Here is a 16,807-nt window from a genome sequence, read left to right on the forward strand (position 1 = left end):
GTTAGTACGTCTGAACAGAGAGGCGGGCAGATTAGATAAACACCTAAACTATGGATCCTTACATGGGTCAAAATTATATAAATACATACATTTTTACACATTTCTCAAGTGTGTGATTAATTACGATTCAACTTAAATACGTGTTATTTAAGTTGACTTGTTTCATCATTAATTAATTCCGTTTGGATAGATAGAACTTTATTGATTCCTTCAGGAGAGTTCCCTCAGGAAAATTAAAATTCCAGCAGCAGTGTACAGAGTTGAGATATAATTTAAAAAGTAAAAAGTAAATAATAAATAATGGGGTTTTTTGTCATTGTTTTGCATCCCCTGTCATCCTACCTAGTACCCCAGAGAGGAGTTGTACAGTCTGATGGCGTGTGGAACAAAATAGTTTCTGAGTCTATTTATTTAAATGTTTAAATAAATATTCAATTAATTATATCATATTAAAGTTAAAAGTACCAATGACTGTCAGACACATACTAGGCGTGGCGAAATTATTCTCTGCATTTGACCCATCACCCTTGATCACCCCCTGGGAGGTGAGGGGAGTAGTGAGCAGCAGCGGTGGCCGCGCCCGGGAATAATTTTTGGGTTATTTAACCCCCAATTACAACCCTTGATGCTGAGTGGCAATCAGAGAGGTAATGGGTCCCATTTTTATAGTCTTTGGTATGACTCGGCCGGGGTTTGAACTCGCTGAGATAGGCTCCAGTGCCCCCCACGACCCCGAAGGGAATAAGCGGTAGAAAATGGATGGATATATATATATATATATATATATATATATATATATATATATATATATATATATATATATATATATATACTGCGATGAGGTGGCGACTTGTCCAGGGTGTACCCCGCCTTCCGCCCGATTGTAGCTGAGATAGGCTCCAGCGCCCCCGCGACCCCGAAGGGAATAAGCGGTAGAAAATGGATGGATGGATATATATATATATATATATATATATATATATATATATATATATATATATATATATATATATATATATATATATATATATATATATATATATATATATATATATATATATATATATATATATATATATATATATACGAAAGGGACAAGCGGTAGAAAATGGATGGACAATAAATAACATAATTTAATCATTGATAATTATTACATTCTTATTAAATTTGTATGTACTTCTTTGCTATACCTAACACAATACAGTAAAACGTTTTTAAACTTTGTTTGACATGGCTAAGCAATTATAATGACTAGGATCATATAAATGGGTTGTTTTACTAATATTTTACTAATATTTTATAATTATTTTACTAATTACCAATAACAATTTAATGATGTATTTAATTATTTCATGAACACACACTAATCAGGGCTTAAGAATTTAATTTATCTCTAAAAGTCACGTGTAGTGAACGTGCGGAAACAACTCGAATAAATGACTCTACTTTAAGCAGTATGAGTGTAACCTATTTTTATGGACTTGCCTCTTTGTGATGTTAAAGTTCCTGTTATATAAGCTGTCATACAGTATATGCCTTGAGCTCTTATTTTGAAGGCGCTATAAGAGCGGAAGTGATGTGACACGTTGTGTTGGAGCGAAGTTGAGTCTCCGTGTTTGTTATTTTGTAGTTTTATACAGTATAGGCGACAGATATAAACCCTCGCTTACATAAGTATGCTCTTAGACAGCAGGTATTGCTTCGACATACTCCTAAATATACAAAATATGTACCACCAACTCCCCAAAAAGTAGGAGTATTTCTTCCTCGGCCGCCATATTTTTCAAAAGACTTCTAAAGTTACTTAGTTTATTATTTCTTCGGTCAGTGGTCAACAAAATAAACTAACAATTTTACATAAACAAACAGTTGTACATTCATAAATTTAAAATGTTGCAGACCGAAAGGGTTTAGGCTGAAGTTGAACACTTAATGCACTTAACCCTATAAACAATGTCAAATACAAGATGAGCTTCCAAAAATTATGACATTTCCTTTGCACAGCATATTATAAATACACCTTGTACACAACATAAACACTGTTCAATTATGTACACAGTAAAGACATGTGAAATATCCTTGTACACGTTTTAGTTAAACATTTGTACCAATTATATACTGTATACAAACAATTATACTTCCATTATTATTTATATCCCACATTTAGTTTGTAATTAACATTGATCATAGTATTAACTACTGTGTTGATTCAAGAGTGATGTATTTTTTCCAAGACATTGGTCTTAAAGTGTTTTTTAAATGTGTGAATGGAACTGGAACATTTTAACACTTTAAAGTTCCAAAGTAATCATTGGACAAAAGTACTGTTAGTCCCGCCCATTGACTTTGACAGATAAAATACATTCATTAAGCACTGACACACACGTTCCCGAATGATGAAATCATTAAATACTTATTTGAGTCATTAAATTAATGTATAATGAATTTACCAATGTCAAACGTACTTCTTTTTTAGTAAATTATTGACACATTTATGTAGGGATGTCCGATAATGTTTTTTTGCCGATATCCGATCTTCCGATATTGACCAAACCCTTAATTATCGACACCGATATCAACCGATACCGATATATACAGTCGTGGAATTAACACATTATTATGCCTAATTTGGACAACCAGGTATGGTGAAGATAAGGTCCTTTTTTTAAAAAGAATTAAAAAAAATAAGATAAATAAATTTAAAAAAATTTCTTGAATAAAAAAGAAAGTAAAACAATATAAAAACAGTTACATAGAAACTAGTAATTAATGAAAATGAGTAAAATTAACTGTTAAAGGTTAGTACTATTAGTGGACCAGCAGCATGCACAATCATGTGTGCTTACGGACTGTATACCTTGCAGACTGTATTGATCTATATTGATATATATTGTAGGAACCAGAATATTAATAACAGAAAGAAATAACCCTTTTGTGTGAATGAGTGTAAGTGGGGGAGGGAGGTTTTTGGGGTTGGTGTACTAATTGTAAGTGTATCTTGTGTTTTTTTATGTTGATTTAATAAAAAAAAAAAAAAAAATTAAATTAAAAAACCCGATACCGATGATAAAAAAAACAATACCGATAATTTCCGATATTACATTTTAAAGCATTTATCGGCATCTCTACATTTATGTATTTAATTCCAATTATAATAATGAAACTTAAGTAGTTATTTAAAGCTGTTGTTGATTTCTTTAAATATTGTCCGATTGGACTCTCCGTACTAAACATAACGTATTTTTTTTAAATGCAATCCACAACAGTGATAATGCAATTATACAGTTGTATGACTGTTTACATAAAATACCTGGACTGACTCACTGTGGAAATCGTAAAACAAGGATTAAAAAATTAAATGTTATAAAAATTTAGTATATTTCCTACTTGAAATCAACACTCAAAAATACGTTTAGTGACTATGTGACTTTATGTTAACAAGATTCGACGCTCTGTCCAGATTTGCACTACGGCGGCCTCATTTCCGACGGTACCTGAACGCAGCACTGCCAATTCCGCCACGTACTCGATGACGCAATGACGTCGCACCGACCGGAAGAGGGACGTTTGCGGTCCTCTATGGACGCCTTTCATCGCCTTTTTTTTTATTTTGTAAAACTACTCGCTCCTGCCGGCCAATAATTCACTTACTGTGTATTTTCTTTTCAAAGGAACAACACACGTCACAGTTTGTCGTCATGACAGAGGACCGGCTCCTTTAGGTAGGTTTAAAGACCAACAATACAACACCATATGTGTACATTGGACGTTAGCTCTCTTGTTAGCGGATGCTAACTACTCAAGTAGACATCTTTTTAAAGTGTTTTGTTCATATGACGACAAGATACGCTACGTTGTTGTGTATAATGATAACTAGACATTATATTATTATCATTATTATTACTGTCTATTAGTATAGACTATTATTATTATTATTACAGCATTATTACTATAAAGAGTGTGACGTGCTGTCACGTGACCCTGTTATAAATATCCATTAGGTCAAAGGTTAAAGTTCGATTAATTATTTTTGTAAATTATTGATGTAGAAGAAGTGTTATATCAAACACAAGCAATAGTTAAAATTTTCAACCACAGTGTGCAATTTTAACAGTAAGAAACTAGCCTGATAGAGAAAATGAGACGTTGACGTGTTCTTCTCATGGTTGGGGACACAGGTACACGTCTCCAGGTGTGGGCGGGACCTAAGTAAGGCGAGCAGCGCCATGAGGTGACGACCGTGACAGCGTGTGCTTTGCGCCTCTGTGGACACATGGCAAGGTAACGCACCTGTGGAGGTCACTCACCGTTGTGTGGTCCCAATATGCCGTCTAACGTGTGTTGGCGGTCCAGGATCACTTTGTGGTGCCTGCCGGCGTCCTGGTACTGCAGCGTGGCCCCCAGACAGAAGCTGCTCCTCATCCTGGCCACGTCTGCCCTGCTGCTCCTGGGGTCCTACCAGAAGCATCTGTGGGGCCTCCAGAGGCCACACGGGGCCCGGGTCAGCAAGTAGGTGGACCGCGTTTGTTTTCTCTTCGATGTGTTGATGTGTGTCTCTGAAGTGTTTCACGAGGCTGCAGGTTGCTGAGTTTTGTGGTGTTGTTGTTATTCAGCATTATTCATTTAAATTTTTTTTTTTTTAATTTTACTTATTTAGTATTTATTTTTATCTATGTTTTTTTTTATGTAATTGATTGATTTTTGAATTTTATTTTTATTTGTATCTATTCAATTTTTAATGTAATTAAATAAATAAAAAATCACTTTATAGTTATAACTATTTTTTATCTTTTTTAAAAACTTATTTTAGTTTTTAATGTATTATATTTTAATGAATACATTTTTTAAATTTGATATTACATTTTTAATGTAAGTAATTAATTTTTAATTGCATTTATTTTTTTAATATTTATTGTTTTTTAATGTAATTAATTTCAATTAATACAATGTTTTAATTGTATTTATTTCATGTAATTAATTTTTGGTCTATTTATTTAATTGTTTTATTTTGTCATCTAATTAATTTTAATTGTAAATTTATATTTTATTTGTCTATTTAAGTAATTTATTTAAGTTTTTAATGTATTATGTTTTACCTAATACATTTTTTTCATTTCATATTTATAAATTGTGTAATGAAATTAATTTAAATTAATACAATTTTGTAATTGTATTTATTTTTGTGTATTTATTATTTTTAATTTTAGTTATTTACATTTTTAATTCTATTTATATTGTTCTATTTTATGTAATTTAATTATTTTATGTCTTAATTTTATCAATTTTTTTGTTTTATTTTGTCATCAAATTAGTTTAAATGGTTATTTAATTAAATTAAATGTTATGTATTTCATCTTAATCAATTATTTTAGTTTTTGATGTAACTAGATTTAATACATTTATATTTTGTAATTTAATTTATTTTCATTTATTTATTTTAGCTTTTCAATGTTGTTTATTTGAATACATTTCCTTTAAAAAATATATACTTATTTGTATTTGATAATTTTTTCAATGTAGTTAACTTTAATTAATTTAATTTTTAAATGTTATGTATTTTTATCTATTTATTTTGAATAAAGATTCCCCATTGTAGGATAAATAAAGTCGATGGTCACGTTGGTAGATTTGAAGGACGACTTTTGTGTATTGGAACGATTGGTCCCAGGTAGGGGAGGGCTTAACACGTGTCAGTGATTGGTTATCAAGCAGCTGCTGCTTCTCCCACTGTGGTGCCTTCAGGTACCTGTCCAGCGTGGAGTCCATGGAGGCCACGGACGTCCTGGACCCCGCCCTCAACTACGGCGTGGTGGTGGACTGCGGCAGCAGCGGCTCCCGCGTCTTCGTCTACTATTGGCCGCCGCACAACGGCAACGCCCACACGCTGCTGGACATCCGCCAGATGAGGGACCTCGACCGAAAACCCGTCGTCAAGAAGATCAAACCAGGCGAGTGCATCACCATGGCAACCGACTACAACACGTTTATGTCGACAACCCGGTCCACCGGGGTTTTTTCCCCCGTCTTAGTCGACATAAACTTTGAGAATAATAAGGGGTCCTTTACGGAGAGTTTGTTGACAACCGCTTATGTCGACAGGTTTTAGTGTTTTATAAATTATTAATATCTTCTTTTGTACTGATAGTTTGTTGACAACCGCTTATGTCGACATGTGTTGGTATTGTGGAATTAATTTAACATCCTGCATTCCCCTGTACTGATAGTTTGTTGACAACCGCTTATGTCGACATGTTAGCATTTTCTGAAAAATCAATCATATCTTCTTTTGCACTGATAGTTTGTTGATGACCGCTTATGTCGACATGTGTTAGTATTTTCTAAAAAATCAATGATATCTTCTTTTGCACTGATAGTTTGTTGACAACCGCTTATGTCGACGTGTGTTGGTATTGTGGAATTAATTCATCATCCTGCATTCACCTGGTACTGATAGTTTGTTGACAACCGCTTATGTCGACATGTGTTAGTATTTTGTAAAAAATCAATCATATCTTCTTTTGCACTGATAGTTTGTTGACAACCGCTTATGCCGACATGTGTTAGTATTTTGTAAAAAATCAGTCATATCTTCTTTTGCACTGATAGTTTGTTGACAACCGCTTATGTCGACGTGTATTGGTATTGCGGAATTAATTCATCATCCTGCATTCCCCTGTACTGATAGTTTGTTGACAACCGCTTATGTCGACATGTGTTAGTATTTTGTAAAAAATCAATCATATCTTCTTTTGCACTGATAGTTTGTTGACGACCGCTTATGTCGACATGTGTTAGTATTTTCTAAAAAATCAATGATATCTTCTTTTGCACTGATAGTTTGTTGACAACCGCTTATGTCGACATGTGTTAGTATTTTCTAAAAAAATCAATATCTTCTTTTGCACTGATAGTTTGTTGACAACCGCTTATGTCGACATGTGTTAGTATTTTCTAAAAAATCAATGATATCTTCTTTTGCACTGATAGTTTGTTGACGACCGCTTATGTCGACATGTGTTAGTATTTTGTAAAAAATCAATCATATCTTCTTTTGCACTGATAGTTTGTTGACGACCACTTATGTCGACATGTGTTAGTATTTTCTAAAAAATCAATCATATCTTCTTTTGCACTGATAGTTTGTTGAGAACCGCTTATGTCAACATGTGTTAGTATTTTCTAAAAAATCAATATATTCTTTTGCACCGATAGTTTGTTGACAACCGCTTATGTCGACATGTGTTAGGATTTTGTAAAAAAGCAATCATATCTTCTTTTGCACTGATAGTTTGTTGACGACCGCTTATGTCGACATGTGTTAGTATTTTCTAAAAAATCAATATCTTCTTTTGCACTGATAGTTTGTTGACAACCGCTTATGTCGACATGTTAGTATTTTCTAAAAAAAATCAACCATATCTTCTTTTGCACTGATAGTTTGTTGACAACCGCTTATGTCGACATGTGTTGGTATTTTCTAAAAAATCAATCATATCTTCTTTTGCACTGATCGTTTGTTGAGAACCGCTTATGTCGACGTGTTAGTATTTTCTAAAAAAATCAATCATATCTTCTTTTGCACTGATGATTTGTTGACAACCGCTTATGTCGACATGTGTTAGTATTGATGGATCTTCTTTTGCACGGATAGTTTGTTGACAACCGCTTATGTCGACATGTGGTCTAAAAAAATCAACCATATCTTCTTTTGCACTGATAGTTTGTTGACAACCGCTTATGTCGACATGTGTTAGTATTAACCATATCTTCTTTTGCACTGATAGTTTGTTGACAACCGCTTATGCTGACATGTGTTAGTATTTTCTAAAAAATCAATCATATCTTCTTTTGCACTGATAGTTTGTTGAGAACCGCTTATGTCGACATGTTAGTATTTTCTAAAAATTCAATCATATCTTCTTTTGCACTGATAGTTTGTTGACAACCGCTTATGCCGACATGTGTTAGTATTTTCTAAAAAAACAACCATATCTTCTTTTGCACTGATAGTTTGTTGACAACCGCTTATGTCGACATGTGTTAGTATTTTCTAAAAAATCAACCATATCTTCTTTTGCACTGATAGTTTGTTGACAACCGCTTATGTCGACATGTGTTAGTGCTTTCTAAAAAAAATCAATCATATCTTCTTTTGCACTGATAGTTTGTTGACAACCGCTTATGTCGACAGGTTTGAGTGTTATTTAAATGATTAATCATATCTTCTTTTGTACTGATAGTTTTTATTATGTTGACAACCGCTTATGTCGACGTGTGTTGTTGGTATTGTGGAATTAATTTATCATTGCCTATTACTGATAGTTTGTTGACAACCGCTTATGTCGACGTGTGTTAGTATTTGATAAAAAATCAATCATATCTTCTTTTGCACTGATAGTTTGTTGACAACCGCTTATGTTGACGTCAGTGTGAGTATGCCCACTTGTTTGCCTTGCAGGAATCTCCACGCTGGCGACGGCGCCGACGCAGGCCAGCGACTATCTGCATCCTCTGCTCAGCTTCGCCGCCGCCCACGTGCCTAAAAGCAAGCACAAGGAGACGCCGCTCTACATCCTGTGCACGGCGGGCATGAGGCTGCTTCCTGACAGGTGAGTGGCAGCCATCTTTCCTTGTGTGGGATATCGCCCACATGGAATCTTCTTTCCCGCAGCCGACAGGCGGCCATCTTGGAGGACCTGGTCACCGACGTGCCGCTGGACTTTGACTTCCTGTTCTCCCGCTCGCACGCCGAGGTCATCTCGGGGAAGCAGGAAGGTGAAGGAAGGCAGTTTGTGTTTGTGCCGCTGGAGCGCCGCGCTAACGTGGGTGTGTCTCAAGGCGTCTACGCTTGGATCGGCATCAACTTCGTGTTGGGGCGCTTTGACCACGCCGACGAGGGCGAGGACGCCACAGTGGAGGTGACCACGGGCTCGCAGCACCAACGGCCAATCAGCCGGCGCCGCACGGTGGGCATCATGGACATGGGCGGAGCTTCTTTACAGATCGCCTACGAGGTGCCCAGCGCTCTCAGCTTCAGCTCCCCGCAGGAGGTCAGAGTGACAGCACACTTAAACAATCATAACTAGCTGACACACTCCTAACTAGTTCACCCACTTCTGTCTCTCCATTAATAACTAGCTAACACACTCATAACTACTTATATAACTAGTTCACCCACTTCTGTCTCTCTATTAAAACTTGCTGACACACTCGTAAGTACTTATGTAACTAGTTCACTTACTTCTCTATCTATATCAATAGATATCAACAATATAACTAGTTACACACTCTTAACTAGTTATATAACTAGTTCATCCACTTCTGTCTCTCCATCAATAGCTAGCTAACACACTTGTAAGTACTAATGTAACTACTTCACTAACTTCTCTATCTATATCAGTAGATATCAACAAGATAACTAGTTATCACACTCTTAACTACTTATATAACTTGTTCACCCACTTCTGTCTCTCCATGAATAACTAGCTAACACACTCGTAACTACTTATAAAACTAGTTAACTTACTTCTGTCTCTCCATTAGTAGCTGTCAAGAGGATAACTAGCCAACACTCTTGTAACTACTTGTATAACTAGTTCAATTACTTCTGTCTCTCCATTAATAACTAGCTAACACACTCTTAACTACTTATATAACTAGTTCACTTACTTCTGTCTCCCCATTAATAACTAGCTAACACACTTGTAAATACTTATACAACTAGTTCACTTCTGTCTCTCCATTAGTAGCTTGCAACAAGATAACTAGTTAACACTCTTGTAACTACTTGTATAACTAGTTCACTTACTTCTGTCTCTCCATTAGTAGCTATCAACAAGATAACTAGCCAACACTCTTGTAAATACTTGTATAACTAGTTCACTTATCTATGTATCTCTGTTAGTAGCTTGCAACTAGATAACTAGCTGACACACTCGTAACTACTTATATAACTACTTCACCCACTTCTGTCTCTTCATTAATAGCTAGCTAACACACTCGTAAATATTTATATAACTAGTTCACTTACTTCCCTATATCTATCAGTAGCTAGCAACAATATAACTAGTTAACACACTCGTAACTACTTATATAACTAGTTCACTGACTTCTATCTCTATTGGTAGCTATCAGAAAGATAACTAGCTAACACACTCATAACTACGTATATAACTAGTTCATTTATTTCTTTATCTTTATCAGTAGCTAGCAACAATATAACTTGTTAACAAACTTTTAACTGCATATAGCAAAATTAAAGTAACTAACTAACTAACTAACTAGGTTAATTACTCACTATTTAACTAGCAAACAAGTCATTAGGTAACAACCTAGCTAACTTTGTTGTCAGTGAAATGACTAGTCAGCAAACTAGCATGCACAATTAAAGTAACTAACTAACTAGGTTAATTACTCACTATTTAACTAGAAAACAAGTCATTAGGTAACAACCTATCTAACTTGGTTGTCAGTGAAATGACTAGTCAGCGAACTAGCATACAAAATTAAAGTAACTAACTAGGTTAATTACTCTTTATTTAACTAGCAAACAAGACATTAGGTAACAACCTAGCTAACTCACTATTTAACTAGCAAACAAGTCATTAGGTAACAACCTAGCTAACTTTGTTGTCAGTGAAATGACTAGTCAGCAAACTAGCATGCACAATTAAAGTAACTAACTAACTAGGTTAATTACTCACTATTTAACTAGAAAACAAGTCATTAGGTAACAACCTAGCTAACTTGGTTGTCAGTGAAATGACTAGTCAGCAAACTAGCATGCAAAAGTAAAGTAACTAACTAACTAACTAGGCCAATTACTTACTATTTAACTAGAGAACAAGTAATTAGGTAACAACATAGCTAACTTGATTGTCAGTGGAATGACTAGTCAGCAAACTAGCATGCAAAATTAAAGTAACTAACTAACTAGGTTAATTACTCACTATTTAACAAGGAAAGAAGTCATTAGGTAACAACCTAGCCAACTGGGTTGTCAGTGAAATGACTAGTCAGCAAAGTAGCATGCAAAATGAAAGTAGCTAACTAACCAGGTTAATTACTCACTAGTTAAATAGCAAACAAGTCATTAGGTAAAAACCTAGCTAACTTGGTTGTCAGTGAAATGACTAGTCAGCGAACTAGCATGCACAATTAAAGTAACTAACTAACTAGGTTAATTACTCTTTATTTAACTAGCAAACAAGACATTAGGTAACAACCTAGCTAACTCACTATTTAACTATCAAACAAGTCATTAGGTTACAACCTAGCTAACTTTGTTGTCAGTGAAATAACTAGTCAGCAAACTAGCATGCACAATTAAAGTAACTAACTAACTAGGTTAATTACTCACGATTTAACTAGAACACAAGTCATTAGGTAACAACCTAGCTAACTTGGTTGTCAGTGAAATGACTAGTCAGCAAACTAGCATGCAAAAGTAAAGTAACTAACTAACTAACTAGGCCAATTACTTACTATTTAACTAGAGAACAAGTAATTAGGTAACAACATAGCTAACTTGATTGTCAGTGGAATGACTAGTCAGCAAACTAGCATGCAAAATTAAAGTAACTAACTAACTAGGTTAATTACTCACTATTTACCAAGGAAACAAGTCATTAGGTAACAACCTAGCCAACTGGGTTGTCAGTGAAATGACTAGTCAGCAAACTAGCATGCAAAATGAAAGTAGCTAACTAACCAGGTTAATTACTCACTAGTTAAATAGCAAACAAGTCATTAGGTAAAAACCTAGCTAACTTGGTTGTCAGTGAAATGACTAGTCAGCAAACTAGCATGCACAATGAAAGTAACTAACTAACTAGGTTAATTACTCTTTATTTAACTAGCAAACAAGACATTAGGTAACAACCTAGCTAACTCACTATTTAACTATCAAACAAGTCATTAGGTTACAACCTAGCTAACTTTGTTGTCAGTGAAATAACTAGTCAGCAAACTAGCATGCACAATTAAAGTAACTAACTAACTAGGTTAATTACTCACGATTTAACTAGAAAACAAGTCATTAGGTAACAACCTAGCTAACTTGGTTGTCAGTGAAATGACTAGTCAGCAAACTAGCATGCAAAAGTAAAGTAACTAACTAACTAGGCCAATTACTATTTAACTAGAGAACAAGTAATTAGGTAACAACATAGCTAACTTGATTGTCAGTGGAATGACTACTAGTCAGCAAACTAGCATGCAAAAGTAAAGTAACTAACTAACTAACTAGGCCAATTACTTACTATTTAACTAGAGAACAAGTAATTAGGTAACAACATAGCTAACTTGATTGTCAGTGGAATGGCTATTCAGCAAACTAGCATGCAAAATTAAAGTAACTAACTAACTAGGTTAATTACTCACTATTTAACAAGGAAACAAGTCATTAGGTAACAACCTAGCTAACTGGGTTGTCAGTGAAATGACTAGTCAGCAAACTAGCATGCAACATTTAAAGTAACTAACTAACTAACTAGGTTAATTACTCACTATTTAACTAGCAAACAATCGTAACGGGATGCATCACTTTACTAGTTAACCACACACATAACAAGCTCGTTTAGTCAGCCGGCTAACCAGGAGGCTAATGGACTATCTCCCGAGTGTGGGCACTAGTATAGCTGGCTAGTTGCTAGTTAGCCACTAACCGACCCGTGCGTCTGTGGTTGAAGGAGGAGGCGGGTAAGAGCGTGCTGGCAGAGTTCAACCTGGGCTGTGACGTGGAGCACACCCAGCACGTGTACCGGGTCTACGTCACCACCTTCCTGGGCTACGGCGGCAACATGGCCCGCCAGCGCTACGAGGACCACCTGCTCAACAGCACGCTGGCCCACAACAGGTGCGCTAACCTACCTACAAGAAGGGGGCGTGTCCTAACAGTGGCGCCCTCCCCTCAGGTTGCGGAGCACTCAGACGGGCGCGACGGAGGACACCCCCTACCTGGACCCCTGCCTGCCCTCGGCCTTGTCGGACCGGGTGGTGCGAGACAACCGCACGCTGCACCTGCGGGGTCAGGGCGACTGGGCCCGCTGTCTGGGCGCCATCACGCCCTTCCTGGGCCTGCACAACGCCACCATGTCGGCAGCGGGGGGCGTGTATCAGGTGGGTGACATCAGGGAAGTGACATCAGCACGGTGACATCACTTCCTGTCGGCAGGCGCCCATCAACTTCAGCAACAGCGAGTTCTACGGCTTCTCCGAGTTCTACTACTGCATGGAGGACGTGCTGCGCATGGGCGGACATTACGACAGCGCCAGATACTCGCGCGCCGCCACGGTAACGCCCACGCACCTCCGAGCCACGCCCCTTTTTGTGACGTCCGTTTGTGCCGGCAGGACTTCTGCGCCACCAGGTGGTCGACGCTGAAACGACGTCTGGACAACAAGCTCTTCTCCCAGCAGGCGGACGTCAACAGACTCAAGTACGTCCTCCCGTCCACTTCCTGTGGGCGTGGCCAACCGGGTGTTGTTGTGACGCAGGTCTCAGTGCTTCAAGTCGGCCTGGATGTACCAGGTGCTGCACGCCGGCTTCCGCTTCCCCGCCGACTACCGCAGCCTGAGGACGGCCCAGCTGGTCTACGACAAGGAGGTCCAGTGGACTCTGGGCGCCATTTTGTTCAAGACCCGCTTCCTGCCTCTCAGGTACCGCACTGCGTCCTGGAGCGCCCCCCGCAGTCCTCCAACACACACACATGCTTAATATGCTCAGTCAGCAGGAATAGTGCTGATAAGTGTGTACTTACACTTAGTCTTCAAAGTATATAAGTGTGTACTTACACTTAGTCTTCAGAGTATATAAGTGTGTACTTACACTTAGTCTTCAGAGTATACTTACACTTAGTCTTCAGTGTGTAATTACACTTAGTCTTCAGAGTATATAAGTGTGTACTTACACTTAGTCTTCAGAGTATACTTACACTTAGTCTTCAGTGTGTAATTACACTTAGTCTTCAGAGTATATAAGTGTACTTATACTTAGTCTTCAGTGTATACTTACACTTAGTCTTCAGTGTGTACTTATACTTAGTCTTCAGAGTATATAAGTGTATACTTACACTTAGTCTTCAGAGTATATAAGTGTGTACTTGCACTTAGTCTTCAGAGTGTACTTACACTTAGTCTTCAGAGTATATAAGTGTGTACTTACACTTAGTCTTCAAAGTATATAAGTGTGTACTTACACTTAGTCTTCAGAATATATAAGTGTGTACTTACACTTAGTCTTCAGAGTATATAAGTGTGTACTTACACTTAGTCTTCAAAGTATATAAGTGTGTACTTACACTTAGTCTTTAGAGTATATAAGTGTGTACTTACACTTAGTCTTCGGTGTATACTTACACTTAGTCTTCAGTGTGTAATTACACTTAGTCTTCAGAGTATATAAGTGTGTACTTACACTTAGTCTTCAGTGTGTAATTACACTTAGTCTTCTGAATATATAAGTGTGTACTTGCACTTAGTCTTCAGTGTGTAATTACACTTAGTCTTCAGAGTATATAAGTGTGTACTTACACTTAGTCTTCAGTGTATACTTACACTTAGTCTTCAGAGTATATAAGTGTGTACTTACACTTAGTCTTCAGAGTATACTTACACTTAGTCTTCGGAATATATAAGTGTGTACTTACTTAGTCTTCAAGGTATATAAGTGTGTACTTACACTTAGTCTTCAGAGTTTATAAGTGTGTACTTACACTTAGTCTTCAGTGTGTACTTACACTTAGTCTTCAGAGTATATAAGTGTATACTTACACTTAGTCTTCAGAGTATACTTACACTTAGTCTTCAGAGTATATAAGTGTGTACTTACACTTAGTCTTCAGTGTATACTTACACTTAGTCTTCAGAGTATATAAGTGTACTTACACTTAGTCTTCAGAGTATATAAGTGTACTTACACTTAGTCTTCAGAGTATATAAGTGTATACTTACACTTAGTCTTCAGAGTATATGTGTGTACTTACACTTAGTCTTCAGAGTATATAAGTGTGTACTTACAGTCTTCAGAGTATATAAGTGTGTACTTACAGTCTTCAGAGTATATAAGTGTGTACTTACACTTGGTCTTTAGAGTAAAAAAAGCTTCTGGAAGCGGACTTCTAGAGTAAAAACACCACATCAGGAGGTTGCCTACAGCCACATGAGCGGTCCACAAATAAAATGTCAGCATGTTTCTTCCCTCCAGAGACCTCCAGCAGGAGGCGCTGCGTCAGAACCATCCTAGCTGGCTGCGCTCCTCCTTCCTGTACAACCACCACCTCTTGTCCCTCTGCATCCTGGTGGTGCTGCTCGCCATCCTGCTCTACATCCTGCGCCTGCGACGCATACACCAGCGTGAGCAGCGGCAGATCGACGCCCTCGACCTCCTTTGGGCCGAGGAGGGCGAGACGCTCCTGGCGTGAGGACGCCAACGCAAGGACTTTGACGACCATCATCTACTAGTGATGGTGACACCGATGACATCATCTACTAGTGATGGTGACACTGATGACATCATCTACTAGTGATGGTGACACTGATGACATCATCTACTAGTGATGGTGACACAGATGACATCATCTACTAATGATGGTGACACCGATGACATCATCTACTAGTGATTGTGACACTGATGACATCTACTAGTGCTAGTGACACTGATGACATCATTACTAGTGCTAGTGACACTGATGACATCTACTAGTGATGGTGACACTGATGACATCATTACTAGTGCACACTGATGACATCATTACTAGTGCTAGTGACACTGATGACATCTAGTGATGGTGACACTGATGACATCATCTGCTCGTGATGGTGACATCATCCTGCTAGTGATGATATCATCTGCTGGTGATGACATCTGCTAGTGATGACTTTATCTGCTAGTGACAATGACATCATCTGCTTGTGACGACATCATCTGCTGGTGACAGTGACCTAATCTGCTAGTGACGGTGACCTTATCTGCTAGTGACCTCATCTGCTAGTGATGATGACATCATCCTGCTAGTGATATCTGCTAGTGATGACATCATCTTGCTAGTGATGATGACATCTGCTAGGGATGTTGACCTCATCTGCTAGTGATGACATCATCTGCTAGTGACAGTGACCTTTTCTGCTAGTGAAGGTGACATCATCATGTTAGTGATGGTATCATCTGCTGGTGATGACATCTGCTTGTGACGACATCATCTGCTAGTGATGATGACATCATCCTGCTAGTGATGACATCATCTGCTAGTGACAGTGACCTTTTCTGCTAGTGAAGGTGACATCATCATGCTAGTGATGATATAGTCTACTGGTGATGACATCTGCTAGTGACGATGACATCATCTGCTTGTGACGATGACATCATCCTGCTGCCATACTTGAATGACCAAACTCAACATTTGTGTTTACTACTGAAGTAAAAAAACAAAAAACGCTCCAAAGACTTTCTGTGGACAACTTTGAATACTGTGAAGTCCTGCAGGACGCCCAAGATGGCGGCAACTGGTCTGACTCCGCCTCCTTCCCGTCAGTCAAGTAGACTTCCTTACCAAACTCTCCACTGTTGTAAAGGGGACCAAAATCTTGCATTCAGACCACTTTTTAGCAAACTGAACACTGCATAAAGGGGCGGAGCTAGCCACCGTGCAGTGTGTCGATTGGTGGACAGAACGCTCACTTCCTGTCATAAACATTTCTTTCCTGCCGTCCTTTGACGTGAGCAAAGTGCAATACAGATTTCACAATAAAAGTTGTTTATTACAAACCCCTTTTAGGATTTGTTGTTTCATAACTGCTACAAAACTTC

The 16,807-nt window shown here is 37.6% G+C and overlaps 1 protein-coding gene across 1 annotated transcript; it reads left to right on the plus strand.

The window, feature by feature from the left end:
• The first annotated feature begins 1,575 nt into the window (after positions 1-1,575).
• On the plus strand, positions 1,576-16,754 carry LOC133633483 (ectonucleoside triphosphate diphosphohydrolase 7-like). The gene is made up of 14 exons (XM_062026018.1): positions 1,576-1,693; positions 3,461-3,722; positions 4,179-4,281; positions 4,354-4,509; positions 5,743-5,948; positions 8,459-8,609; positions 8,672-8,775; positions 8,839-9,050; positions 12,690-12,856; positions 12,915-13,119; positions 13,175-13,294; positions 13,354-13,439; positions 13,498-13,659; positions 15,206-16,754. Exons 3-14 carry the CDS (start codon positions 4,274-4,276, stop codon positions 15,420-15,422), a joined length of 1,794 nt encoding a protein of 597 aa, XP_061882002.1. The 5' UTR covers positions 1,576-1,693; positions 3,461-3,722; positions 4,179-4,273; the 3' UTR covers positions 15,423-16,754.
• Positions 16,755-16,807: the final 53 nt, after the last annotated feature.

Source organism: Entelurus aequoreus, linkage group LG18 (genome assembly GCF_033978785.1).
Source record: "Entelurus aequoreus isolate RoL-2023_Sb linkage group LG18, RoL_Eaeq_v1.1, whole genome shotgun sequence".
NCBI classification, from domain to species: Eukaryota; Metazoa; Chordata; class Actinopteri; order Syngnathiformes; family Syngnathidae; genus Entelurus; species Entelurus aequoreus.

What these genes read in the sequence shown, in the direction of transcription:
- LOC133633483 (XM_062026018.1), top strand. An exon ending in CACGGGGCCCGGGTCAGCAA is followed by an intron (nt 4,510 to 5,742) that starts GTAGGTGGACCG and finishes TGGTGCCTTCAG; the next exon opens with GTACCTGTCCAGCGTGGAGT. An exon ending in CGTCAAGAAGATCAAACCAG is followed by an intron (nt 5,949 to 8,458) that starts GCGAGTGCATCA and finishes TTTGCCTTGCAG; the next exon opens with GAATCTCCACGCTGGCGACG.